The sequence below is a fragment of the Musa acuminata genome, chromosome BXJ1-9 (assembly GCF_036884655.1).
Source record: "Musa acuminata AAA Group cultivar baxijiao chromosome BXJ1-9, Cavendish_Baxijiao_AAA, whole genome shotgun sequence".
Lineage (NCBI taxonomy): Eukaryota > Viridiplantae > Streptophyta > Magnoliopsida > Zingiberales > Musaceae > Musa > Musa acuminata.
Window position 1 is genome coordinate 5,770,256 of NC_088335.1, and position 27,721 is coordinate 5,797,976.

Consider the following 27,721-nt stretch of genomic DNA (forward strand, 5'->3'; position numbering starts at 1 on the left):
TCTTTTAAAGAACCGTCGGCTCGTCCACGTCAGCATGTCAGAGAAACTAATGAGCCGATAGATGCGTTATGCTTAATAAAGCAGACCGCGTTAAAGTGGAGCATAAGATGACAAGAGTTTGTGTTGTTGTTGTCGTCGTCGTAAGGTGGAAGAAAGCTTGCGAAGTTGTAGTCGCTGCAAGATTCCTTCTTTCAGAGGGCAAAGGACAGTGCTATGCCGGTTTCGTCAACTGTGCGACGCATCGTTGAGGATTATCATGGATTTTACGAATGCTGTAATTTTTTTTTTCGAAAAAGTGGACCATTAAGAAATCATACATCGTATATATACAGCAGAACAATAGAGATACTATAAAATTAAGAATACGGACTGAATAGATAAAACATATATAAACACCTAATTATATATTTATGATAAAAATAATAAATATACAATAATAACATTATAAACGTAGTCCTACTTCACATGTATATCATGAGAAGGTTATATGTTATATATAATACGAAAAAAAATTTATGTCAAGATTAAAATCAAATAATATTAGATTGAACTCACGATATGTAATTTTTGATAATATCTGAAAAAATCTCTGTGTGATATGCAAAACCACTATCCCCAAATCCAAATATCACATATCTACAAGAATTGTACACTTATCTTTTTATAAGATCACTTATATTATTGGATTACGAAGGTTGAGAAAGAAACTATAATCTTTCGTTTATGTCTTTTATGAGATGCATCATTTAGCCTCTAGAAATCATATTAATTTATAGGTAAAAGCAAATGATTTAGGATAAATGATTAGGAGAGTTCCTTCCATGGCATCCCTTAAGAAAACCTATTGTAACATAAACTTATTTTTTATTTAGTAATATAAATCTAATTAATTTTATTATATATCTTATTCAATTATATAGGATCATATAATCTAACACATATAAAACTTAAGATCAAGATTATAATGCAACTGTATCATTTGGTGGCACTTATAAAAATCCATGTGGTTTCCCTGCATCAACTTTTGTTCGCTTAAATTTTGCTATCTACGAATTACTGGTGGTTTAGTATCTTTGCGAGAAGCCTATCGAGATGATGGCCTACACGGAAGCATGTATCTAGACGGACCTAATGGCCTGTGTTCATGAGATTACGAGGCCCAACCCAAATAATCGAGTTGGGCTCATCAGGCTATTAGGCCATACGTAATCCAAATTATGAAGACGAAGATGAAGCCACAGTTTTACGCTTTGAGCGTAACGCTACACAAGCTCTCGCATAACGCTCACTGCACAATTGCAGTCCATCCCATCACCGATCAATGTCTCTGCGTGACCTGCGTAACGCTCTTGTCCTCGATGTCTCCCAGATCGGTCGATCGGTCGACCCCACTGTTGCGCTCAATGTTAGAGCACCGTTTCCACGTTGCCTGCCGCTGGCGATTCATGTTATCAGCATATCATGCACGCGCGTTGGAAGTCTTCCGATAAGTTGCAAGAATCTCTCTCTCCTCTGCGAGAGAGAGCGAGAGAGCGAGCGAGAAAGGAGGAGGATCTGTGGTGATGATCTCCTCCTCCTCCTCTCTTTTATTTTCCTGCATCTCCGTGTATCCATTGCCACTTCCCCCTCTGTTTTCCGTTGTTTTTAAGTAGATTTTTCATTTCGCTGATTCTTGTTGAATCCGGTGGCCTAGTTTCCGATCTAGTTGTTGGAAAAGCCGCCGCAGGATTGGGTCAATTTTCTTGAGGCAGAGATGGTGGGGAGCGTGGGGAATGGCTTGATGGATCTGAGGGAGAAGGAGAAGGTGGAGCCGTTGCCCAGGGAGTTCGATCCCGAGGAGATCGTCCACCCGAAGCCGCCGCTAGAGACGGAGGGAGTTGGAGGAGTGGAGGGGAGCGGGAAGAGCAGGGAGATCGTGCTCGGGAGGAACGTGCACACAATGTGCTTCGCCATTAAGGAGCCGGAGGCCGATGACGAGGTCACCGGGGAGAGGGAGGCTTACATGGCCAGTGTCTTGGCGAGGTACCGGAGATCCCTCATCGACAGAACCAAACACCATTTGGGTATACTTTGAGCTTCTTCTTTTACTAATTTTTTTCAGGAAATTTCACATATTGACTGCATGAGAATGTTGTCCGCTTTTTCGTTAACAAACAAATCAACGGACCCGACTTGACGATCTATTTCTTTAATAGATCCCATTATTCTTGTTCGGTGGTGGTGCGATCGTTGGAAGCTGCAGATTATCGGATTTCTCATCGTTCATGTCTATTATGATTCAAATGCAAAACTAAGCTGATTGTGGATCACATAATGTCTTTTACTTCTCTTTCTTTTTTTTTTTTTGGGCAAAGATCTGATCCCATTTCTTCCACCATTGCTTTTGTTTTGTGTTCTACCAATTCTGCACTATCTTGTGATGAAACTATCTATACGGTGTTCTGTTCAGATATTTCATTAGTGGAATATCTGAATACTTGACGTTTAACAGAGTTAGATTTCTCATATTAATGTTTGCTTATCTTTTATAGGTTACCCGTACAATCTGGACTTTGACTATGGTGCTCTAGGGCAGCTGCAACACTTTTCCATCAACAATCTAGGTGACCCCTTCATCGAGAGCAACTATGGCGTCCATTCTAGGCAGTTTGAAGTTGGGGTGTTGGATTGGTTTGCTCGGCTTTGGGAATTGGAAAAGAATGAATACTGGGGTTATATCACCAATTGTGGTACCGAAGGGAATTTGCATGGTATTCTTGTTGGGTTAGTGCCTTTTTCCCATTAAAACTCACTATGACTGTGAACTTGCTTTGGGATATTTACTTATGTAAAAACAATGAAAATTCTGCAAGATTTCATCATAGCAATAATTTGAAGTGTTTGAAATTGGTTTGCCAGTAGGGAAGTGTTTCCAGATGGTGTTTTGTATGCCTCGAGGGAATCTCACTACTCAATTTTCAAAGCAGCAAGGATGTATAGGATGGAGTGTGTGAAGGTTGACACTTTGGTCTCTGGTGAGATCGATTGCACCCACTTTAAAGCTAGTTTACTCCAGAACATGGAGAGACCGGCCATTGTCAATGTCAACATTGGTGAGACATTTTCTGTACTGACTCTCTTCCACTCTTTGCCTAAAGGTAGAAGTTGTTGATCTCTAACTATTATCTCATGTAGGAACCACCGTAAAGGGAGCAGTTGATGATCTTGACATGGTAATAAAAACACTTGAAGAAAATGGCTTTAAAGATCGATTCTACATTCATTGTGATGGAGCTCTCTTTGGGCTCATGATGCCATTTGTCAAACGTGTATGTTCCTCTTATGTTTCATTTTTTGCACTAGTTTCCCATTCAAGTTTTCATATAGTTGCAACTATGCTAATGCTGCTTCAAAAAGGTTTATATTTCAATCGAAATATCTTCATCTCAGATCATTTACAATTATCATTCTTCTTTTGTTTATGTTGGCATTTTCATTCCGGTGCTAAAGTTTCCAACACTGTCTATACTCGACAGGCACCTAAAGTGACATTTAAAAAGCCTATTGGAAGTGTGAGTGTGTCGGGTCACAAGTTTGTGGGTTGCCCTATGCCTTGTGGTGTGCAAATAACAAGGTCGAAGCACATCAATGTCCTTTCAAGTAATGTCGAGTATCTTGCTTCCAGGGATGCCACCATCATGGGGAGCCGAAATGGCCATGCCCCGATCTTCCTCTGGTACACCCTGAACCGAAAAGGTTACAGAGGGTTTCAGAAGGAAGTTCAGAAATGCTTAAGAAATGCACACTACTTGAAAGACCGTCTGAAAGAAGCAGGAATCAGTGTGATGCTTAACGAACTTAGTAGCACTGTGGTCTTTGAGAGACCCAAAGACGAAGAGTTTGTCCGGCAGTGGCAGCTTGCTTGTGAGGGAAACATTGCTCATGTTGTAGTGATGCCCAATGTCACCATCGATAAGCTTGATAGTTTCTTGAATGAACTACTTCGGCACCGTTCATGCTGGTACCAGGAAGGAAATATCTCACCTCCCTGTATCGCTGCAGATATAGGCGAGGAGAACTGTTGCTGTGCTTTGCATAAAAGATAACGTTTTCCTCTACCACAGTCTTCCTTGGAGATTGTTGCTTGAAATATTTTGGTTGCTTATCTTAGCCGGAAAATAACATTTGACACTTGTGATACATATGATTTGCTATTAGCGTGATATAAGTGTTCTGTTTTGTTCATTGGTTCGCATTCTTATCTTTGTTTGGTTGATTTGATTTCTCCATATAAATTTATATGAAGATCCCTCACCGTAATTGTATCTCTGATTCCAAAGTTTATCATGATTATTATAATGAAAGCATGATTCTCCATGTTCTTACTTCTTTGAGGTCCGCATGAATTGTAACCTTAATATCTTTAGTAGTAGCAGCACAGCAGCAGCAATAATCTTCCAATATAAACACGACCAATCATAATTAATTTGCATGTCGTAGTGCTTTGCAGGCGAAGTGTGGGGGGCCCGCGAGCTAAAAGGACTTGGAAATGGAAGATGGACTCTCTGCCAATGGAGGTATCTATCAGTGTTCACAAATTACTCTCAAAATGATATGATTACAGCCACATTTGCAATGTGATGTCCAAAGCCTCCATCACATCTGAAATCTAAAATAAACAATTAGAAAAAGGTCAGTTATCTTTCACATCCTCTCTCCTTATGTATACTGCTTTGGACACAATCCGACGGTAGTTCTCCGTCGGCACACCACACCAAAGAAGAACCCAACAGGCATGTCTTCCACTTCCACCCGCATCCAATCCCTTGTGCTCGAGATCTACTCCAGAAGACTCCTACTCCACACTGCACTCCCCTGGCAGCGCTCTCCGCCGACCCCCGGGATCGCCGACATCTCAGATTCGCAAGGAAGGGTCGTCGATCCCACCGCCGTCATCGTGGTCCTCACCGCCCTACTGTGCGCCCTGATATGTGCGCTGGGCCTCAAGTCCATCATCCGCTGCGCGCTCCGGTGGTCGAACCGGCCGGCACAGACCGGGCTCAGAAGGAAGGCCTTGCAGCGGCTGCCGAGGCTGGTCTACTCCGCCGGGGTGAGGCTCACCGGTGCAGTCCCCGAGTGCGCCATCTGCCTCTCGGAGTTCGTACCAGGTGAGCACATACGGGTCCTTCCTAGCTGCAACCATGGGTTTCACCTCAAGTGCATCGACCGGTGGCTGACGGCGCGGTCCTCCTGCCCGACCTGCCGCCGGTGCATGCTCGTGGCGAAGACCGCGGCTTGTGCCGGAGAAGGCCAACCGGGTCCGCAGCCGGTTCATGCAGTCCTCGTGCCCTTGGAACCCGAAGGTCTCGCCACGACCCACCACTCCTAAGAAGTGTTATTGGCCATTTCGGTTTCCGTCTGCCAACTACACGGCGTGGTCTGTACATAATTCACCTTCCGAAGGATAATCCAGTGAAGTCGATGTGGTTTCCACTAATCTTTTTGGGCACTTTTCATGTTCTTCTCCGCATCTCGAAGCCCTCGAGGTCAAGAAGTGGCCTCCAACTACGAGTCAGTGGCAATGGAATCAAAGCGAAGTCCACCAAGATTTCTCTAAGTGTATATATCCAACGTGCACCAGTAGCAGAGTAAGTGAGCCGAGTCGAAGCATGACGTATCACCGCCTCATCTGTTTTTGTTTTCTGTTTCGAGTTGCAGAAAACAAAAGCTCGAGACTTCCATTTTAGGACACAGAAAAAGCTTTCGAAGAGTTGATGGCACAAAAAAAAAACGTTTTGCTTTTAGAACGCTTCTCCCCCTCCTTTTTTTTTCTGCTTTCAGAAAGCTAAAAGGAAACTTGGGAAACACTTTTTTGTTCTTAAATCATCAGAAAACAGAAAAGTCAGCGATCTATCCTTCCCTTTCCTTTCCTTTCCTTTCCTTTCAATTTGTTTTGAACAGAAGAAGACACGTCTTGATTTCTCATAAAAGACTTTGACCGGAAATATTTTGAGATGATTCACAACAATATCAGCCAGCAAGCTTCTCTGCAAATGCTTCCATCTTAAGTTCAAAATCTCCACTTTTAGATCAATGATAGCCCGATTAAAATATTATCCATATTGACACTATCACACATATAACCAATATTGTATATTTTCTTAAGTTATTGCGACTATCAATTAGAATATTATAATAAACCTCGATATCCATAAAGCGAATCAAAAGATAACCTTAATCCATTATCCTGACTTTCTGAGAGTAAGGGAGATAAAGCGAACTTATGAGCTCCAAAAGACGTTTTTGAGGGTAAAGGAGACCCAACGAACTTATGAGTTATTGGTTCCCATACTCCTTAATTAATATAGGACTAAATGATCTTATCATATATTATGAAGAAGAAAAAATCAACTCGACCTTTATTACAACATAGAGTTATAATTTAAATTAATACGATTTTAAAATCGTATTCTTAAAAAATAGGATTTTTTTTTACAGTTCCCCTCGATTAATAAATAAGTCACTTATAATTATTTTTTTAAGATAATCAATATGAATAAGAGTTTCAATTCGAGATGACATTGGTTTTTAAATAATAAATTTAAATATGATATAAAAAAATGAGACAATTCGATAACAAAACGTATATTATATACAATAAAAAGGATACCGTGCATCGACTATTTGTTAAAACATTATGGTAATCCCACATAAGTATTATTTCGAGGACTGAAATCCCCTCAAATTACCAAGTTCAACGAGTCAACAAAGTTAGATCAACAAGACAACCAATGCATTCGAAATCACATAATTGGTGAAGAATCAATCGGAAGAATCTCATTGCTTTGTCATCCAACACGTTCTTTACATATTAAAACAGTGCGTAGAAAAATATAACTCGTTGGTCACACATTCCCATGGATGTTGTCGAGTAGCAGATCCCAATGGGGACGGAGAATTAAGTTGTTGGTTGCACATGGGACGCTCGACTTCTCTTGATCCCGCGTACCACGTGACAGCGAAGACTTATGGTTCAGTGCTGTCATTCGCCAATAGTGATCTGCCACGTTATCGCTTTCTTTGTGGATGGGCCGGCCTTAAATTGCGAGATGGGCCGGTCCTAAATTGTGAGATGGGCCGAGTCCAATTGACGGAGTAAAAAAGAACATAAACAAGAAAAAGAAACGGAAATCTCCGCTTCGCCAGCTAATGACGAGTGGCTGATGGGCTGGCGTGGGCGCACGCCCGCCTCCGCTCCTTCACCTTTGCGCACCGCACGTTATGCCGGGCCCGATCCGACGGACCACATCGCTTTGATCCGACCCACATGGAAGACCGCCGGGATCCTGTGTCTGAAGCACGGGAAAAAGAACAGAATAGACTCCTTTCATTGGATATCAGTTGGGGCTGAACTCATCGTTCGGTGGGTTCCACGTTGGTTAAGCCAATAGAACTCATATATAGTCTGTTTTGTCGCTTTTACGAGACACAGGAACCACATCGACGAGCACTTCTTCTTTTAGTCTCGCGACCCCAATGATGCCCGCAAAATTTTAGTGGCATACAATTAAGTGGAAACCCATTTCGAATTCGCCCTATTTAAAAACCCCCATCCGCTCTCTCTCCCTCTCTCGTCGTCTCTCCGCCCCCCGTTCTCTCTCCCTTCATCCTCGGAATCGTGGACAGGCCGCGGTGTAAGGTCAGTCGATCTCTTTTTCATCTTCTTCGCTAGAATCCCATCGGTTTTGGTGGATGCTTACGTTTTTCTGAGTCATCTTTTAGAATCTACGACGTCGTAGATGTGTGCTTTGTTATGTGATCTTGAAGATTGTTGTTGTTGTTTGGTACCGTCTAATTGTGTATCGAGCGAAGATTCGGTAAGTCATCGGCCTTCGATGTTCTCAGTTGATGTGGATGCCGAAGCGTCTCTTTTCCTGCCTTCTCTGCATCGCGATCGGTTTTGGATTTGCCTAATTTCTTGGCATGTGATGGTAAATAGTGCGCTTGGGTATCAGATCTGAAGGGTTATTAAAGGCATAAGTCTAGTGCTTTAGACGATCTTAATGTTTAAATAAATCGATTACGGTTTCCTTCTTAGGTTTCTTGTCCTGCAATAATTTGATGCTCTCAGTGCTTTGTTAGATTTTCTCGTTCGTTACAAATAGAAGATTACGTTGAAGTTGAAAGCATGTAAAGAGCTCATGTCAAATTGCATTTTGCAGATCTTCTGAAATGGCCGACGGTGAGGATATCCAGCCCCTTGTTTGTGACAATGGTACTGGAATGGTCAAGGTTAGTCATCCTGATCCCATCCCATGTTCCAAATTTCTTCTTGCACTCATAATGTTGTGAATAACACGATGGTCCTCCTGCAGGCCGGTTTCGCCGGAGATGATGCACCTAGGGCTGTGTTCCCTAGCATCGTGGGCCGACCTCGTCACACCGGTGTCATGGTTGGAATGGGCCAGAAAGATGCCTATGTTGGTGACGAGGCTCAATCGAAGAGAGGTATTTTGACCTTGAAGTATCCTATTGAGCACGGTATCGTTAGCAACTGGGATGACATGGAGAAGATCTGGCATCACACCTTCTACAACGAGCTCCGTGTTGCCCCCGAGGAGCACCCTATATTGCTCACCGAAGCCCCTCTCAATCCTAAGGCAAACAGAGAGAAGATGACCCAGATCATGTTCGAAACCTTCAATGTCCCGGCCATGTATGTTGCAATCCAGGCAGTTCTTTCCCTGTATGCCAGTGGTCGTACAACCGGTATGTCTGGCTTAAACGTAATTGTAATTGATGTCTCATGCATCGAATGTAAATGCTGATCTGTGGCACCCCTTTTAATAGGTATCGTGCTTGATTCTGGTGATGGTGTGAGCCACACTGTCCCTATATATGAAGGATATGCCCTCCCTCATGCCATCCTTCGTTTGGACCTTGCTGGTCGTGATCTCACGGATGCCTTGATGAAGATTCTTACTGAGAGAGGTTATTCCTTCACGACCACTGCTGAGCGAGAAATTGTCAGGGATATCAAGGAGAAGCTTGCATATGTTGCCCTGGACTATGAGCAGGAGCTCGAGAGCGCTAAGACCAGCTCCTCCGTGGAAAAGAGCTATGAGCTGCCAGATGGACAGGTAATCACGATCGGTGCAGAGAGATTCCGATGCCCAGAGGTTCTCTTCCAGCCATCTCTGATTGGTATGGAAGCCGCTGGTATCCATGAGACGACTTACAACTCGATCATGAAGTGTGATGTGGATATCAGAAAAGACCTGTATGGCAATATAGTTCTCAGTGGTGGAACGACTATGTTCCCTGGAATTGCTGACCGCATGAGCAAGGAGATCACGGCCCTTGCACCAAGCAGCATGAAGATCAAGGTGGTTGCTCCACCAGAGCGGAAGTACAGTGTCTGGATTGGAGGCTCCATCCTGGCTTCCCTCAGCACATTCCAGCAGGTAATGTCTCGATCAGTAGTGTCTGATTGCTATCTCATGCATATCTCTATGTTACATTATGTGTTTATAAATATATCTGACTTGATTTGCCCGAGTCTATGCATGGTAGTAATGGTTTTTTTTTTTCTTTTCTTTTTGTGACTAATGACAGATGTGGATTTCCAAGGGTGAATATGAAGAATCTGGTCCGTCGATTGTCCACAGGAAGTGCTTCTGAGCTTCATGGGTCCTCAAATTATGTTTACTCTTCAGACTGTTTTTTGAATCTAAGTTATGTAAGTTTATTTTCCAAATTGATGTGGTTTTAATCTGGGGGACATGTTGGGTTTGATCGAGTTACATTTGTACTCTAGATACCATGAACATATATGCAATGACTACCCATTTATCATAAGATAAATAATTTGGTCTGTGTTGTGTGTCTAATGAAATGTGAAATGTATTTTTTGTTATATTAATTGCTTAGTAGTAGATATCCTATATGGAAGTTTTCAATATATCTTTTGGAGAACTAGCATTTGCAGCAGCTACTTTTGATCTTCAGAGAGAGAGCTTTTAGATGTATTGTTGAAATCTGAAACAAGTGGAGGAATGGGTTATGGGATTCAAAAATGCTGTCAACCATGTGAGATTCCAGGCCACTTTTGTTCGTGGGGAGACTGGAGGAGGCCTCCAGGCTGTGGCTAAAGGCCTCTCGGTAGACAAGGTAATGGAATGGTTACTTCAAAAACCAGGGGTCACATGTTCCATGAGAATCTCCATCATCGCTCCTTGCGTGGTATATACTCCTTCTAACTTTAAAGATTGTTGTTGAAGTAACTCACATGTGTACTTTTTTATGCTAAAGCTGCTGTTGTCTGGAGCAAATATCTTAGTCGTTTATAAGATGTTATGTTATACGATTAATCGTGTGTGTTATAGGAAGTCTCAAGAGGATTAGACATTGATCCATGTAGATATAATATGTTTCGAGTCTAATATTCATAGGTGTGCGTACATGCTTGCGCTCCTGTGTGTATATATATACATATAAACCATTCCCATTCAAACTTTTGCAAGATGTGTATGAAACCATTGGGTGTATATTCATGTAAAATAGTTATGATATTCTAACCTAGATTTTGTACATTTGAAAAACACATAGTATGCTAACTCTCTCTCTCTCTCTCTCTCTCTCTCTCTCTAAAAATCTTGTGGGTCGAGGAACTCATTGGAAGTTTACTGTATAGTTCTGCAGCATAGGCTTGTATTTCGGATTACATCCTTCTCTCTCCCCACTTCATAAAGACTTATCTAGCAAAGGTTGTTGATTATTGATATCGGAGATTGTTGGTTTGCATGGTCTCGAGGAGAGAGATGCAGGCATGCCAGGCATGGCTTGCCATTAAAGGTCTATTGCGTGTTGCAGCTTCATCCAGCTGTTCATTTACATGAGCTCCTCTTTCTTACTGCACCTTTTCTGTGAAGCCTAGACAGCTGAGAGACACGAGTCCTTTCGCCGAAACATCATGACAAGCCATCATCCATCTTCTTTTTATCCTTCTTAATAACTTGGAAAACAATTGCAAACAAATATTCAATTGGTTTGACTTGAGAAAGATCAAATTTTCCTCTTTTTATCCTTTCGTGCTTTTTTAACCCATCAGGTGGCTAAGGAATGTGTTCGACAATTGGTTTGACTTAATTGTGTACTACAATAATTTCCTTTCGTCCGCCCCAACAGTTATCATATTAGAAACATAATCCTGTTGAGTTTGAGATCAAAATTAATATATATATTAAACTGAATATCAATTCACCTACTCGTTCGATGAGTTGTCATCGTCTTTATTTGAGCTGCCAACGCAAGCAAAGTCATTAATGTCTTTACTCCAATAGTCATGCAAGTTGTTTCTTCTCGTAGCGAGAGTAACATCAGCAAATCCAGTCCATAGTCGTCCATTGTTTTCTAGAAAATCAAGAGATTGTTGAATTAATGCTGATTTCTGTTATTTGATCCTCTTTGCGTATAAATATTGATCCCAAATCTTGTCATTTACCATCATCATCATTCAAAAATTTCAAGATATGTGATTTTGTTTGATAGGTTCTATTACGACCAAAAGTAATTGATTCTATCAACTATTATTGTTTTTGATTCGATACTGTTTTTTGAAAACGAACATAGCAATAATGATTTATTAAATTAAATAAAAACAAGTAAATAATATTAGTTTTTCTTGTTTAATTCACTAAATTAAATATTAACTATTATTGTTTTTGATTCATTTTATCACGATACTGTTTTTTTTGAAAATGAACATAGTAATAATGATTTATTAAATTAAATAAAAAAAATAAGTAAATAATATTAGTTTTCTTGTTTAATTTACTAAATTAAATATCAGTGTTAGAGTTGATAGGTAGTACATCACTAGTCAAATATCATCTGACATATGATCAACTCATCCCTTATGATCATTAACGAGTTATAGAGGTTGAAAAACTCAATCCGCTCCTCCGCCCAAGCTATAGAGGTCGGGAAACCCAATCCCCTCCTCCGCTCAAGCCGTAATGATTCGAAAACTCAACCCTTGTCTTCGCCGAAGGCATGGAGGTCGAGAAACTCACAAGGGTGATTGTTTCTTGTCATTGAAGAAACCCTTCGATTGAACTTAAGTTTGTATTCCCTTAAGTCAAAAATGATGTTCATCTTAAGATTGGAGCTAAAGGATTCCTTTCGGGCATGAAGCCCAAGCGGAACAGGTTAAAGTAGTAGTTAAGTCTTTTTCCTCAGTTTTGATAAGTGAGACAAATTTCGCTTGAAGCATGAGTAGATCCCATCCCCCTACATAATAAAAAAAATGGTAGATTCAAAGGCACAAGGTCCTATCCCCCTCTCCTCCTCTCTCCAACGATCGAGAAACCTGGTCTTCTCTGCGCCTATGGTCATTGCCAAGGAAAGCATTGAGGTTAATCAACCCAATCCCCTTCTTTGCTTGAGTAATGGTAGTCGACAAACCTGACCAGGTGGGGAAAAGACATGGAGGTCAGGAAGTTTAACCTTGTTTGACCAAGGTGTATCATTTGATGATAGGGGGGGTAGGTAAGTGATGGATCGCTACCGTCAGTGCTCATGCCCCTCACCTGTAGTCCTCCGCACTCAAAGGAGGGCAATTCACGTTGACAGAGATTGATCCTCTATCGATGAGGGTTCGTCGACGAGGATCGACCCCTTGTCGGGGGACAGGAGTCATCAATTCAAGATGCGAATGCCCTTTGACCCTGTCAGTGTTCGCCTAATTCGCGAAGTTAGAGAACCAATAAAAAAGACATAAGCTTGATGTCTCAGAGGAACTATATGTTGTACTTCAGATCCCTTTCACGAGAGTCCCAAAACACGCATTGGGGACACAAAATGATAGATATCACATTATCAGCTAATCATCATCCAATATGTGACAATCATGTAGTGTTTATAGTGAAAGGAGAAGACTGAGACCACCCTCTATCCATCTGCCCGCATAGGCAAAGGTTCAAGATAGGTATTTATAGACCTTTATTGCCCATATTGATAAGAGACTAAGGGGAGGCGACCTCCTCTCAGTAGTATATTGTCTATTTACGACTAAGTATAAAAATACATCTTCAATACAATAAAAGAGAGAAGAGATTACTTTTCGACCACTTACCTCCACATTCGTTTATATTAGGTTACTAACATTGATATTTTCACTTTGGAAGTATCCCGGATAATCGTGTGCACACGATAATTAGTTAAAATTAAAGAACTCTATTGTCTAAATTTATTTCAGATAAAAATCAATGACTTAATTAGAACGTAGAACACACTTACGGCCCGTCGATGCACAACTGCCGTTGCGTAACGGGCAAAAAGTCAAAGGTCGATTTTGACCGATGCGATACTCGCAAAAATTACACTTACTTGTATATTACAAGTACCTTTTCTTCTCGTAAAAACTCTAACTCGCTTCGTCGAGCATGTGGGCCCGACAGAAGAGCCATGACGAGTCTGCGACGAGCACATGGGTAGATGGAGAAACCGAGTAATAAATATGTCTATTATCTTTTTCACACGTCCCTTTGAGCCCATCGAGCGAAAGAAAAAAAGGAAAGGAGGAAAGTGTAGTCGGAACCCGGCGACAGAGGGGGGAAGGGATCGGAAGTGAGATCGGGTGGCACTTAGATCTGGTGATGCAGAAGTAACAGATACCGATGACGGAGGACTACTTTCCCTTTTCCATTTTGGAGTGCGGTGGGGTTATAAGCGCTCGTTCCTGAGGCACTTTGGGTTGGTTTCCTCTTCGATTTAAGAGGTTCGTTGTAAATTTGCGATGCTTCTCCATTTCCTGATGATTTCTATTGTTTTGATACGTTTTCATGGGTTTTCCGTAGGATCTGTCTTTTTTGGGCCGTTGAGTTTCCATAGATTTACTTTTTGTTTGGTGTGGATCTATCTATTTTATCTGGAAGGGTTGGAATTTGCACGGGATCTTCTGTCTTGAAATTGGAAGGGGAGATGGAAAAGGCGTCCTTTTTTGTGCTTGATTAACAGTACTCCTTTGCTGACCTAATGCGAAGGTTCTCTTTATGTGATTGTGTGGTTGAAGCATTTCGTCGTGAAGAGGAAGAACTTGACCTTTTCAGCGTTTGTGCCCTTCTGGTTGTCGTCTTTTGCCTCGGAAACTATCTCTCTCCAACCACGAGATCCGATATGTGTAGTCAACACTTGATCCTAAAGTGTTATGTTGATGAGATCCTCACTTTTTTAATACCTTTGTCTGTTTTCAGTTTAAGCGTAGCATGAAAATTTATTACGAAGGTTTAGCTCGAAACAATATGCGACGGCATGTAGAAAATCAGAGCTTGATTCGCAACAGTGAATTTTTGGTTAGTTAGATCAGGTTCTGTGCTTCTGACATCTCTTATGATAGAATGGTTTGATGGTTCTGTGATTGGCTTATTCAAAGAAGTGTCCGCCACAGCACTTTGTTGTTTCATTCAGATTAAAGATGTCGCTTTATCAAGTATATTGCTCCTTTTGTCTTTGTTCTGCATTTTCTACAGATTAATCATATAGTCTTCTGCAGCCGCTAATTTTTTCTATGGTGCAACGGCTTGGTTGAAGGTTCCCAGGGTGTGACAAGGTAATGAAAGTTGTGTCAAAAGCAGAAATGTTGCTTTGTAGTACTTACGAAGCTTACTTCAATATATGGGCCTATAAATTGTCTGAGAGGCATTTCTCAAATGAGGTCTTTTATGTTTTGTGCAGCTCATTGTTTATGTCTGGGTGACTGCCATTGGTATAGTAGTGTTTGGCCTTTGTGCCTCTTCGGAGGATCTACATTCGGCCTTGGGCTGCCTAAATGTCGTTCCGCAGTATTGTTCGTGATGTGAGAGATAGTTTTGGGAGTTTATCTCGGCGTGGTTTTGAGGCACGGCTCTCAGGCCATCACAGGGGAAAATCTCAGGGTGCAGTGCATGAAGTGCTCGACCAATGTCTGGTGGTTCAGGATAGCTGCTGGGCTAGTCTTCCTCCTGAGCTTCTCCGTGATGTGATCACCAGGTTGGAAGCTAGCGAAAGCACATGGCCTTCACGTACAAATGTAGTGGTTTGTGCAGGTGTTTGCAGGTCATGGAGGGAAATGTGTAAAGAGATTGTCAAGAGTCCCGAGTTCTCTGGAAAGCTCACCTTTCCAGTCTCCCTGAAGCAGGTGATCCTCATATTCTTTATTTTTATTCTGTTAAAAAATAGTTTGTTGCTTTTGGATCATAGAAAGATATTGGTGTTATCTTCTCCTGTTGTTATCATATGTGGTAAAGCAGACTGTTAGAGACCACAAAACTAAGTTGCCTTGTACGCGAAGTACTATACAAACTATATGTTCCATATTTGCTTGTAATTTAAACTAAAAGTGTTTTGCATTTTTCAGCCTGGTCCACGGGATGGTTCCATCCAATGCTTTATTAAGAGGGACAAATCAGCTCTTACTTATCATCTTTACCTGTGTCTTAGCCCAGGCAAGCTCACTTTCCTCTCAGTTTTTGTTATTAATGCTTTCATCTTATCATTTTGGACTTTTAGCTCAAGTGGTCATTTATTTTCTTGAATTTGGTTCATGTGAATGCAAGATGAAGTTGAAACAAAATTTCTGGATAGCTTGAGGCTCGAGCATTATCAATGAAGTTATAGCAAGATTTACATGTTCCCCTGATTAATTGACAGTTTTAGTATTGGGTTCCTTCTGATTCGTTCAGCATTTTGTTCTTGATATTCTATTTTACGTCTATGTCAACCAGGGAGGATGTTTTCACTCTTGAACTTGCTATTTGATTTTTAACTGTAAGATAATACTTAAGGTGATTGTTTGCATAGTAAGATCGTGAGGGTCGGATCTCAAAATATTTGCTTCAGATGAGTCTCATGGTTCATTAAGTTGGGCCTCAAAGTAAATGTCATTAGCTTTTCTAATAAGTTTGGTGCCTTAAAGGTGCACATTTGTAATGTTTTATGTCATTGCATGGACTCAGTGTGATGGGATTGGTCAATGAGAAGCTATTTGTGTGGCTCTTTTTTATTCATTCTTGCCCAGCATACCAAGACATCAACCAACATGGGAAAAAGCAGGTAACTTTCCTACAAGACAAGGTGAACATACTAAAGAGATCACTAAAATAGATCCCCATGGGGAGCTTCTGATCTCCAAGTCAACCAAGGGGTGAAGAAAACAAAAGGATCTAGGGAAGTAGAGAGCAACTGCAGAAGGTAGCTAAGGGTGTGGATCCTGTACCTTGGGTAGTTGTGAGGGCCCCAGCAAGCCCAAAATAGTACCGTGTCAGTAAGCATCAGGAAACAAGCCCAAAATTTGATCACCTATGAACCTGACATATATTATAGTTTATAGGGTGCCAGGGTGTGATGGTAACACTGTGCACTAGAAAAAGGCTCATATCTGGCAGGTGATTGAACCTCCAAAGACTCCAAGATGGAGAACTAGGGTGGTTGTCAATTGCTTTGCAGGCAGTACTTGGTAATTGGTCCTCTGTCTTTTATGGAGCCATGTCGGAAACCTTGGATCCTGTGGCAGAGGACATGATTGTCATGTTGGACCACCCTACAGCATTGTACATATTTTATTAGGTTTTTTTTTAATGCTTACCATGATATTTGTACATTTTAAGGGATCAAATTAGATTTATTTGTGAAAGTGACGAAATTTTATTTGTTTGAGAGATTGGAAAAATTATTAAACAATATAAAAGCTTTTTTCCTCCCAAACAGAAGGAAATTGGATACTTCATTTTGGAATACCAACTTTCCTCCTCTTTCTTCCTTATTTCTTTTCTGTTTGTTACTTTTTTTTTTAATTCCATCCGTTGCTTCCATCTCTTTTCACTTACTTACTTGTGCTGTGTTTTGTAATTAATATAACACTCTATCCTTTGAGTTAATGATTTTTATTTCTTATTATTAGAAAATATTGAGTGACAATTATATCTTAGTTTTAAGTTCATTTCATATTCAAATTTAACTTTCATAAGTTAGTCAAGTATTTTTGCCTTGCTTCAATAAGTGGCACACCTTGTTTCGCCATACATATCATGCATCGGCTTCGAGATATCTAGACATGTTATTTTTCCATGAACCTTCAACAATTCTGAAATTAGTTCATTCAGCGTTTTGCTTATGTTGATGTACATTGATATCAGTCTTACTTCATGCACCTTGCTCTTGTTGATGTACATTGATTACTATAATTGTGAAGATTCTCTAGAGTGATGTCTTTGTTGCTTCTGTTGCCTATGGTCATAAAGATGGAAGTGGTAAGGGTTGTTATTACTTCTTGGAAAAATTGCTTTCAAATGCTACTGGTCACTGGTAGTTTCTGCATTATGTATTTTGAGCTTAAGTGCAATGTTTGTTTTTCCTTGTTACTAATAATATTTTCTCTTCAAGTTCACTCATCGAGCTTTTAATCTGTAGCTGTGCTTGTTGAGAATGGGAAGTTCCTTTTATCAGCTAAGAGAATTCGTCGCGCAACTTGTACAGAATACATAATATCTACAAATGCTTGCAAGATAACCAGATCAAGTAACACTTATATTGGAAAACTGAGGTACTAAAAGTGATATGATTTGGAAGTTTCGTGTCCAACAGATGTTTGTCAACAACTAATATTCTATGTTTGCATCATAGGTCAAATTTCCTCGGTACGAAGTTTGTAATGTATGATACCCAACCGCCATATAATGGGACAGCTTCCTCCCAACCTGGCAAAATTAGCCAGAGATTTTACTCCAGAAAGGTCTCACCAAAAGTGCCAACTGGCAGCTACAATGTAGCCCAGGTGACATATGAGCTGAATGTGCTGGGAACAAGGGGCCCTAGGCGGATGCACTGTGTTATGCACTCCATTCCTGCCTCAGCGCTCGATGCTGGTGGAACAGTCCCCGGTCAACCAGAGAATCTGCTTCCCCGCTCTCTGGAGGATTCTTTTCGGAGCATATCGTTTGCCAAATCATCAATTATGGATCAATCCATGGATGTCAGCAGTTCACATTTCTCAGACATTACTGGAGGAGCTAGAGTGGCAGATGCTGAAGACGACGAGGCCAAGGAGAGGCCTCTGATTCTTCGTAACAAGGCTCCCAGGTGGCACGAACAGTTGCAGTGTTGGTGCCTAAATTTCCGGGGGCGTGTGACTGTGGCCTCAGTCAAAAACTTCCAGCTCATTGCTGCGATACAACCATCTGCAGGGGTTCCAACTCCATCACAGTCAGTGCCACCAGAGCATGACAAGGTCATTCTACAATTTGGAAAGGTTGCAAAGGACATGTTTACCATGGATTACCGGTACCCATTGTCAGCCTTCCAGGCCTTTGCCATCTGCTTGAGTAGCTTTGACACCAAATTGGCTTGTGAATAGAGAATGGCTTGGAAGAAGAACCAATATCTGGTACCAGATTAGGGGGCTCTGCTCTTAATGTATGTTATCTGTTCCTGCTTTTAATGCCATCACTCTGACTCAATTAACTGTTATCCATTCTCTGCTCATCTTTGTTTTTCTTTCCAAGTTTCAGCTTCTGTAACAGCCTTTCCATGTGGTAACCAAATGAATTTTATTGAGTTCACATGTTTATGGCTATGCCTTCTGTGGCCAGCCTTTTCCTATTCAATCCACAAATTTGTCTGGTCCCCTCTAATTTTTTCTTAATAGTTATCTTTTCTTAATCTGAAATGGCTGGTTGTTTGAGGGCCTGATGCTGACGCAAAGGCTGTCAATTATTAAATAGTTATCTTTTCCTGTCATTTCCCGGTTATTATAGAAACTGAGGCCGCAGTCAGGGCATCCATGATGAGAGAGATTGTACAGTATGGTGAAAGTGTTCTTGCAGCATGTATGAGAGAGATATATGTTTCTTCAACTCATCTTTGTTGAAACTGCTGATCATGTTATTTATAAAAAGCACAGGGAAATGAACTGTACATTCAACTTAAAAAGTATCAAAGTACATGACATGTGATTATGAGAAGAAGAATGGGCAACCTCAACATTTGCTACCTAAATTAGTCCAGGAAGAACAAGTGAGCTCCATATGCAATTGGTTTAACCTATTAAATCTCATTGGAGATTTAATAGGTTAAATCTCCACAGAAGAACATTGGAGAGAATCCAGCTGTCTTCCTTTACCCATTAGATCAAATCAAGCCAATCAAAATGAAACGGGAGTGATAGATAGAGAATTAAGTTGATCAAACAAATAAAGCATCTGGTTATCATAACTTGATCATCAAATCAAACATAGATCCACTAATCGCCTACTAAAAGTTTGAGCAGGATAGAAAGATCAAACAATTGGGGAACATGTGCCACTTTCTACCAAGTTGGTATGTTCACAGTAAAGAAAAGAATGAAGAAAACTGAGTTGGAGCAAAAACATGAACTATAATCAATGGAAGCATCATTTTAACAAGTCTGAACCTTTCTTTTTCTGTTGACAAGCAATCCTGAATCTATAAGATCCAGATCCATCATCATCAAGAACACCACACGGTGCATCATTACATGGAAGAATCTTTATGCAGCCAGCTTTGCGCTGAGCCCTCATGATTTGCCATCGCCCTCCCATGCCAGAAAGAACCATCGTTGCTTTGACAGAGACACAGAAGTGAGCACTGCCTCCCCTGTTGCATCTTCCTGGAGGTCAAAGATAACTTAAGTCAGGGCAAAGCAGCATGAGCAGATATAGGGAGAATTAGGTGGGACACATGGATCATGAGTCATGAGGCCAAATATATTTTTCATTGGTCTCGTCACAGAGTGCCATGGTGGGAAAAGCACTACTACGTTATCTGTGATATAATATTGCACTCATAATGTCCATTTGCTGCTCTTACGTTCTCCTCTTGTCGGCCATTAGCTGCTTCCTCACCCAACTCTGGCAATAATACATACATGAATAAAACCGCAGAATGAATATATCTACAACTATGTTTTTAGCTTCTCCCGAGTAACAAAGGCAAAAGCTAAATTACACCGTGTCAAATAGCCTCTCAATAATGAAAATACTATGGTAAATGAACAAAGCTCTTACAGCTCTCCAAGGAAGTCATCAAAAGAAGAGAGTTTACACCCCACAAGTCCCTCCTTATAAGCCTCTGCAGGCAGATTAGCTCCTTTAACCATGTGTGAGATATTGAAAGTGTGACAAATCTTCAGCACAGTTTATAGCATGCTGAAGTTGTAAACACTAGCAAGGACATCATGAGGCTTACGAAGAATTCATAACCTTGAAGGGTTCACACAATGAGAACCTCATAGAGACTTAAAAAACACAAGTTTTATGCCTCACCTTTTTGTTCTCTTTTGCACACCTGATAAAAAAAACATGTGCTATGGTGTAAGATGACTCAGTATTTCGTAGTATTGTATAAATCTTCATCGGACATTTTCGCATCCAAACTGAATGGTCAATTTCTAATAGAGTTCTATTATATGCCACAACCCAATATCTGTCTTAACATGATTGTGGAAATATCATGTTTCATCATATTTATTATTTATATTTACTTCAGTCAAGACGACACTTAAAACATATTTGGCTTGGTAAATATGTGTATATTTCATCTCAGCACGTCTTAGTGTCAAATTATTGGTCATATGGGTGAGTCGAATGTAAGTCTGGTGAGCACCGATGATATTACATAAAGCAAATGTTTCAAAGTGTGATATGCATCCATCTCTTGGTTGGTGTAAATGGATCAACCGCCATCAAATATGTTGCAACATATGATAAGATCACATCCTTTTTCGTCACTACAGTATTTCCTATGAATATGTTTTTGACATTGATACGCTTGGTTCTTCCATGATATTTAGGGTCCTTTTCATGAAAATTGCAGCTTGACTATTACAATGAGTAGTTACTAGTTTGTCAGCATCCTTAACTATTCCCAAGAGATCCTCCACCAAACTATTCTTTGCCCGAATTGAACAATATACAAAATTAGCTCTCATTGTTGCCAATATTATGAAATTTTATTTCTTGCAAAATTAGAACATGACATAATTATTAAGCAAAACAAGTAGATCTATGACTATCTAGGTCCCCTGTCCAATCCACATTTACATGTGTCACTAACTATAAATTGTTTCTTGATATTAAGAATATCTAGGATTTTTTTTTTTTATCACCTTCCAAAGCTTTGTTCCAGGGCTGGACTTATGGCAGTTAACTAATCTTATAACATAAGCTATAGCTGGCATTGTAGACATGGTAGCATATGTTCAAGTTTTAACAATACAAAGACAAGGTACTTTGCCATTTTATTCTTTCTTCTGGAGTCTTTGGACACATCTCAAAGCTTAGGAATTGATCTTTTTGCCACAGGAGTGTCAATGAGATTGCACTGTAACATTTATATGTGTTCTACTACTTTCCAGGTCTGACATTCATGTGAAAAGTTGATAATTTTTAAGAACAATCTGTTTAGATCTTTACACTAAAAATATATGCAACATTTTTCCAGTCTTTTATAATTTTGACAATTTGTTTATCATTCCAAACTTCTAATATGTCACTAATATACGGAGACAAGATGACAAATTTGTTCTCTTTGTATTTGATATCCACATAGTGATTCTCATTGATCATATCATGAACTTACAAGACATTATAGCTTATGTGAAATTCAAGATATTTGAAAATTTGATACGAAGTAAATAATCGCAATCTACAAATCCTAATTGAGAGTAGTTCAAAATGTCATGTACAGATCTTACGGAGAAGCGCTCACCGGAGTATGCCTCGAAGAGGCTTTGCGATTGAGGCTGGAGCTTTTATTACGATAAATTGCAGCATCGCAAATCCCTGCTTGCAAGTAAGGTGGCGATGACAAGACCGTCCGCACGTAGTCAGCTCACCCTCTTTCTTCCTTGATCTCATTGGCAACGACAGTAGTCTTGTGCCATGTAACCTCCTCATCCACCTCCGGCGGGAAGCCACCACCCATGGGCGGGGATCTCGTTCCACGGCCAGAGACCAACCTAGATATCAGTACCATTGGAAAAGGGTAAACCAGAGTTCGAAACTTCAGCCACAGATTACCAATACCCATGACGACACTACTAATTAGCGTACATGGCAGTTGCATTCGAAGCTAATGTTCAATAATTCTTTTCATCAATGTCTAAAACATAAATGAGCAAATGGAACCAACCAGATACCTGAATCTGATATCAGAGAATCGGATCGTACCTCTTGTAATTTGAAATAAAGGATCAATCTTTGGTTAATTCACTCTCAGATCTGTGTGTAATCGCCTCAGGAGAAGACACTGTTCGCCATAAATCACTCTCATATCTGTGTCTAATCAGTGTCGGACAACACACCTGTTAGCCACCACGCAAGACACCCCAAAGGGAAGAAGAAACCCCAAACAAGGGGAAGAGTTCAGCTCGTGTAGGGTTTCCCAAAAAACCATAGTCCGTGGGCGTATCCGACCCGTTAACCCGACAAATACTCATGACGTTTGATGTGGCCCTTCATCGAACTATCCAAATCTGGAGGCAGACCTATGAGCAGGTAAACAACTGGGTAGGAAAGGAGTTTTTATTACTTTCTTCGATAGATATCCTTTGCCATCTTTCCTACCCTACTCACCACTGACGTCTCCCATCCCCGTCTTGGGCCGGCTCTGTCAGATCCAAACAACCCAACGTAGGAATGGGGCGCAAGTAGTTCACCCTTCCCGCCGTGCAAGGCCGAATGCCAAGCCACAAGGCAGGTAGGGAAGGGCAACCCAATTGATTCACCCTTCCCCGTGCAAGTAGGTTTTCTACTTTTGTCATCTTTTCTGTTCGACGAAAGTTCTCTGAGACAGAAGGAAGGAAGCAAAGGAGGGGGGTGCTGCCGCCATGATGCTTCGCAATGATAACAAGGTCAGGTTCCTTGATTTGGGGCGACGGTGCTTGTCGAAGGTGGTGGATCTGGCACACCTGCCGACTCCAGTGGACCTGGGCCACCTCGACTCCGTCTGGTCGACGCCAGACCTGCTCGCGTCCTACACTGTTACACCTCCCGTCCGGCCTTGGCCCTCCCCGCTCACCAGTCGCCGCCTCGCCGCTCTCATCAGCCGCCTCAAAGACCCCCACCTCGCCCTCCGCGCCTTCCTTCACGCCGTCCGCTTCACCCCGGGATTCTCCCCCTCGTACCCTCCCTACCACTCCCTCATCCTCCGCCTCGCCTCCGCCCGCGCCTTCCCTCTCCTTCCTCCAGTCATCTCCGCCCTCCGGCGTTCCGGTCTGCGCCCTTCCGAGGACGCCTTCATCGCCCTCATCCGCGCCTACTCCCTCGCCAGCCGCCCCGCTGCCGCCCTCCGCTCCTTCCTTTCCATCCCCTCCTTCGGTCTCCGCGCGTCCGTCCGCTCCTTCAACGCCCTCCTGAACGCTATGGTCCAGAATCGCCGGCTCGACCTCGTCGCCCTCCTCTTCCGCAACTGTCGCTCTAAATTTGAGATCATCCCCAACGTCTGCACGGGCAACATCCTCCTCAAGGCCCTCTGCAAGCTTGGCGATGTACACCGCGCCCTCCGCGTCCTTGATGACATGCCCGAATGGGGCATTGTCCCCAACGTTGTCTCCTACACCACAATTCTCGCCTTCTACTGTGCCAAGGGCGACCTGCCCGCCGCCCAGGAGCTCTTTGATCGGATCATTGCCCGTGGCTGGACCCCAGATGTCACCACGTACACTGTCCTCATCGACGGATACTGCCGCCAGGGCCGCCTCGTCGATGCCACCAAATTGATGGATGAGATGGAGGCTGCAGGTATCACCTCAAACGACATCACCTATTCTGTTGTGATCGAGGCATGCTGCAAGGATAAAAGGTCAGGAGAAGCATTGAATTTACTCAATGACATGCTGCAAGGGAAGTACATACCAAGCTCATCATTGTGCTGTAAGGTGATTGACACATTGTGCGAGGATGGAAAGGTGGAAGATGCTTGTTGGATGTGGAGGAAGCTTTTGAAGAAGAACGTCACTCCTGATAATTCTATCTCCAGCACACTCATATATTGGCTATGCAAGGAAGGGAAGGTCTTGGAGGCAAGGAAGCTATTCGACGAGTTTGAGAGGCGGTTTATCCCGAGCTTACTGACGTATAACACTCTCATTTCTGGAATGTGTGAGAACGGGGAGCTGCAGGAGGCAGGGAGGTTATGGGATGACATGGTCGAGAGGAGATGTTCACCTAATGTGTTCACCTACAACATGCTTATAAAAGGGTTTTGCAAAGCACGGAACGTAAGGGAGGGGGTTAGGATCTTGGATGAAATGTTGGAGAAAGGATGCCTGCCAAATAAGTCCACATTTGGAATGTTGGTTGATGGACTTCCTGATTCTGGTGATGAGGAAGAACTTGATAGGATTCTTCAAATTGTCGATTCAAGTAGAAGAAATGTTTTTGATGAGGATGTTTGGGATATATTTGTAAGGAAAGTTGTCACTGGTTCTGAGAATGTCAGAGAGCATATTACTGCAGTACTGAAGACATAATCATTGAATCGGGCCGTTTTCTTTTCTTTGAAAAGCTTTAGGTGGCATTCTATTTTGTGGCCAAACATGAGGAAATGTTTCAGTTGGTAACACAAATTTGATGTAGAAAGGGGTATCTGAAGACATTAGATCATGGGAGTATGCTAGATTTCTTCATAATCTGTCAATTCGAGTCAACAATAGTCATGAAAAATCCCATGAGGAGCCATCTACTGGAATGGTACCCATCACCGTGGAGATTTCTTCCCAGCAGACCTTCGATCGGACCATGATCAAGAGGTGATTCATGGATGGGAATATGACTTGCCTCTGACCTTGACCATTCTCAATATTGGGTTCTTTCAGCCTAACATCATGTGTAAGAAGTTCATTTAGTGGAAAGAGTGGAAAAACATCATAAATACCTCTTCAATAAAATCTTTGGTTTGGGCTATTAGGAGTTGCTAAGTAGCTTGTCCCAGCTGCAGGAGCTCTGTGAGGAGAAATATGGTGATGGAGGATTACTTGTTGCTTGGAAGTACTAGTTCAGACATAAGGGAACATGACTTGTGGCTTCTTCAATTATTGGCAAAAGATAGTGATGACAACAATATAAACTTTTGTTAATTATAACTCTGTGGTTGTCCTTTTAATAGTTAATACAATATGACAGTACTGGGTAGGCTGGATGTCGAGATGCCTCTTTTCCTTTTGTTTCAGTAAGCATTTCTCCTTTGTATTGTACATATATACTGATAGTGGCTGCTAGTTAGGTGGTAGCAGCTCTTGAGGTCATGTAGAATAAATTTTTTTGACAGTTTGAGAATCGCAAAAGTGAAAATGCTGCTGAATCCATTGTGAGATCTCTTGAATGATGTTGGAGCTATTAAAAAAAGGTAAATTTTGTTGCAGCATTGGTAAGGTACAATGACTGTATTTCTTTGTTAGTGACAATTTCAAACGGGGACAACTGCCAAGATGTTATTGATGCTAGAGAGCTTTTGGAGGATCTTATGTTTATAAAGGAGAGCTATGCAGATGGAAAAGGTTGATTATTTTGACCACTGATCCAATGTCTCAACTCAGGTGCTTTTTTCTTATATCCTTTTCTGGCTAAATTAGCCTTAATATTATTATTATTTTTTACTTCTTTAAACTAACTCTTTCATCTAGGAAAGAATGGTTATGACACAATTTTGTTCCTGTTCCAATAATACTTCTGCATGCATATTATTTTTTGTGTGATAAAGTTACTACTGTGCTTGAATCAGCGATTTATTTGTTGCCTTTGTATTGAGTTCAGATGAAATATAAATTGATTTTTTAAAGTGCCAGAATAGTTCTTTATCGTCTTTTTTGGAACTTAAGACAGTCAATTTGTTCGGATGATATTGCATGGCAACTATGTGCTATTATTCTGTGCCTCTGATTTTTTCAAGTTCCTTATGAAGAAGATTCTTCTAATCTTATATAAAACTATGTTGTTTGAGTCCTCTGTCTTGTTAAGATTCAGAAGCTCTTTTAGTACCTTGAGCTTATATTTGAGGAAGAGGTTGGCCAGGGTATGAAATTCCCATCAATGTGGAGTTCGAGGAGGGCTAACTATTCCCATGAGCAGAGTCTAACTCCATAGTTGAATTCTCTTCACCCAAGTCATATAAGAGCAATCCTAGCATCACACCAATTAAAGAATTTTCAGAAGAGCAGGGTCATCATGGATGGCCACACAAGAAGTCAGGATTATAGTGTGCTTTGGTTCTCTCTGTTTGACTGTATATATGCACATTTTGGTGGAGCATTGTCTAGAAAAGGAGTCTGAATAAGATTTAACAATGTTGCTCCTAACTCTGTAATCATGCTAAGGTCTGTTTTATTGGCATTTTATTGCCAAAACATATATGAAACCAACATAGACTCTTGATTTCACAGCTATACACATTGTTTTTTCACTTTATTGTTAATTTTGTTGCATCATTAGAAAAATTGTCATTATTCTCTAACTGCATCAAATTTGAAGAATGCTATTAGAAATGGAAGCTATGAGTAGTATCTTCTAGACTGATTCATTCCATTTGTTGTTTTGAATATTTTGTACAAATGTCTGTAGATTATTATTTTGTGTTTAGTTGGTTTATATTTAATTAAGTGATATACTATTTTCTTAAATGATGTAAACCATATTAAATACTGTATTAGCAACACATACATCCAGCTTATATTAAGGTACTTTCAAATATTTAGTAAAATTTTCAAAATATAATCTCATTTTCAGATTTTTTTTTTGTTTGCATATTTTGATTATAAAATGTGTCAAAATATAGTCAATTTTTTTAAAAAATAATATTTAATTCTATTATGGTGTGAAAAGTATTATGGGAAATGACTCATTTTGGTTATATATTTCTCTAAAAGTGGTATAACTGGTCTGTATTTTTTTTAAATTAATTTGTATTAAATAGTTGTTATTTAGCAATATATATATATATATATATATATATATATAATTTGTAAAAAATGATTTCCTAATTAAATCATTTTAGGTCTCGAAAAGTTTAAAATATCATCTGCTGTTCATTTATAATAAAAGATTTATGTGTTTTGATTGATTCACTTATTCAACCAATGAATCAATGACGCAAGGATCGATTGGACTAATTTTCAGATCGAGTTTGATCATCACGAGAAGTCTACGAGTCCCTCGAGTTTGTCCCTATGATGAGAAAAGTCTACTCGAGTTGCTATCGATAGAAAAAAATTCAAGCTACGACTATAATTTGTAGAGTTTAGTTAGATAAAAGCTAAAGAGAGCACCTTTCGTGAAGTATTCGAATATTGAAAATAATTTATATCGTATACTGAAATTTAATAGGTAAAATATGTTGCTTTTCCACAGATATATAGAATTTTCTTTATTTTTGGATCCCACGTCTGATGTATGGGATCCTCACATGGATTTCGTCGTCGTTGGGTCAACATAAATAATTCTTGATAAATATTTCTATATATATATATATATATCATAATTCGAAATTTATATTGATATTATGTTTATTTTTATTTCCTAGCATTGAAGTATTTGTGGATGGCAGTTTGGTGAATATCGACAAGGCTTGGGTCAGTTTCTCAAAGGGATCTTTATATAGTTGTTAGACTCACCATTGCGGCTAGGGTTTAGGTTTATGTCTTTTGGTTTCTTCCTCCCTCTCCTGCCGCAGTTTTTGTTTCTTCGTTTCTCCG

At 40.6% G+C, this 27,721-nt stretch overlaps 5 protein-coding genes and 1 long non-coding RNA gene across 9 annotated transcripts; 5 read left to right on the forward strand and 1 right to left on the reverse strand.

Annotated features, from left to right (window-relative positions):
- Positions 1–1,304: 1,304 nt before the first annotated feature.
- On the forward strand, positions 1,305–4,222 carry LOC103997419 (serine decarboxylase 1). The gene is made up of 6 exons (XM_018831254.2): positions 1,305–1,559; positions 1,694–2,063; positions 2,532–2,763; positions 2,899–3,092; positions 3,175–3,308; positions 3,516–4,222. The coding sequence occupies exons 2-6, from the start codon at positions 1,754–1,756 to the stop codon at positions 4,083–4,085; spliced, it is 1,440 nt and encodes a 479-aa protein (XP_018686799.2). The 5' UTR covers positions 1,305–1,559; positions 1,694–1,753; the 3' UTR covers positions 4,086–4,222.
- Positions 4,223–4,618: 396 nt separating this feature from the next.
- LOC135592724 (RING-H2 finger protein ATL78-like) lies at positions 4,619–5,476 on the forward strand. The gene has a single exon (XM_065082358.1). It carries the CDS (start codon positions 4,775–4,777, stop codon positions 5,366–5,368), a length of 594 nt encoding a protein of 197 aa, XP_064938430.1. The 5' UTR covers positions 4,619–4,774; the 3' UTR covers positions 5,369–5,476.
- Positions 5,477–7,558: 2,082 nt separating this feature from the next.
- Positions 7,559–9,853, forward strand: LOC135592725 (actin-3). Its single transcript, XM_065082359.1, has 5 exons — positions 7,559–7,678; positions 8,202–8,271; positions 8,355–8,748; positions 8,830–9,443; positions 9,595–9,853. Exons 2-5 carry the CDS (start codon positions 8,212–8,214, stop codon positions 9,658–9,660), a joined length of 1,134 nt encoding a protein of 377 aa, XP_064938431.1. The 5' UTR covers positions 7,559–7,678; positions 8,202–8,211; the 3' UTR covers positions 9,661–9,853.
- Positions 9,854–13,516: 3,663 nt separating this feature from the next.
- On the forward strand, positions 13,517–18,620 carry LOC135592726 (tubby-like F-box protein 8). Of its 2 annotated transcripts, none has more exons than XM_065082360.1 (6): positions 13,517–13,759; positions 14,534–14,590; positions 14,716–15,157; positions 15,377–15,464; positions 17,428–17,560; positions 17,641–18,620. In XM_065082360.1, the coding sequence occupies exons 3-6, from the start codon at positions 14,810–14,812 to the stop codon at positions 18,368–18,370; spliced, it is 1,299 nt and encodes a 432-aa protein (XP_064938432.1). In that variant the 5' UTR covers positions 13,517–13,759; positions 14,534–14,590; positions 14,716–14,809; the 3' UTR covers positions 18,371–18,620. The 2 variants fall into 2 exon arrangements, with proteins under 2 accessions (XP_064938432.1, XP_064938433.1); XM_065082361.1 differs by having other exon boundaries at positions 14,572–14,590.
- Positions 18,621–19,215: 595 nt separating this feature from the next.
- On the reverse strand, positions 19,216–22,538 carry LOC135592728 (uncharacterized). Of its 3 annotated transcripts, XR_010479209.1 has the most exons (4): positions 22,203–22,538; positions 21,742–21,991; positions 20,040–20,103; positions 19,216–19,883 (listed from the first exon to the last, which is right to left on the reverse strand). It is a non-coding gene; the product is annotated as an uncharacterized LOC135592728 (long non-coding RNA). The 3 variants fall into 3 exon arrangements; XR_010479210.1 differs by lacking the exon at positions 20,040–20,103 and having other exon boundaries at positions 22,203–22,521; XR_010479208.1 differs by lacking the exon at positions 20,040–20,103 and having other exon boundaries at positions 19,216–19,642; positions 22,203–22,510.
- Positions 22,539–22,576: 38 nt separating this feature from the next.
- On the forward strand, positions 22,577–25,347 carry LOC103997413 (pentatricopeptide repeat-containing protein At5g16420, mitochondrial). Its single transcript, XM_009418620.3, has one exon. The coding sequence runs from the start codon at positions 22,862–22,864 to the stop codon at positions 24,503–24,505; it is 1,644 nt and encodes a 547-aa protein (XP_009416895.2). The 5' UTR covers positions 22,577–22,861; the 3' UTR covers positions 24,506–25,347.
- The last annotated feature ends 2,374 nt before the right edge of the window (positions 25,348–27,721 follow it).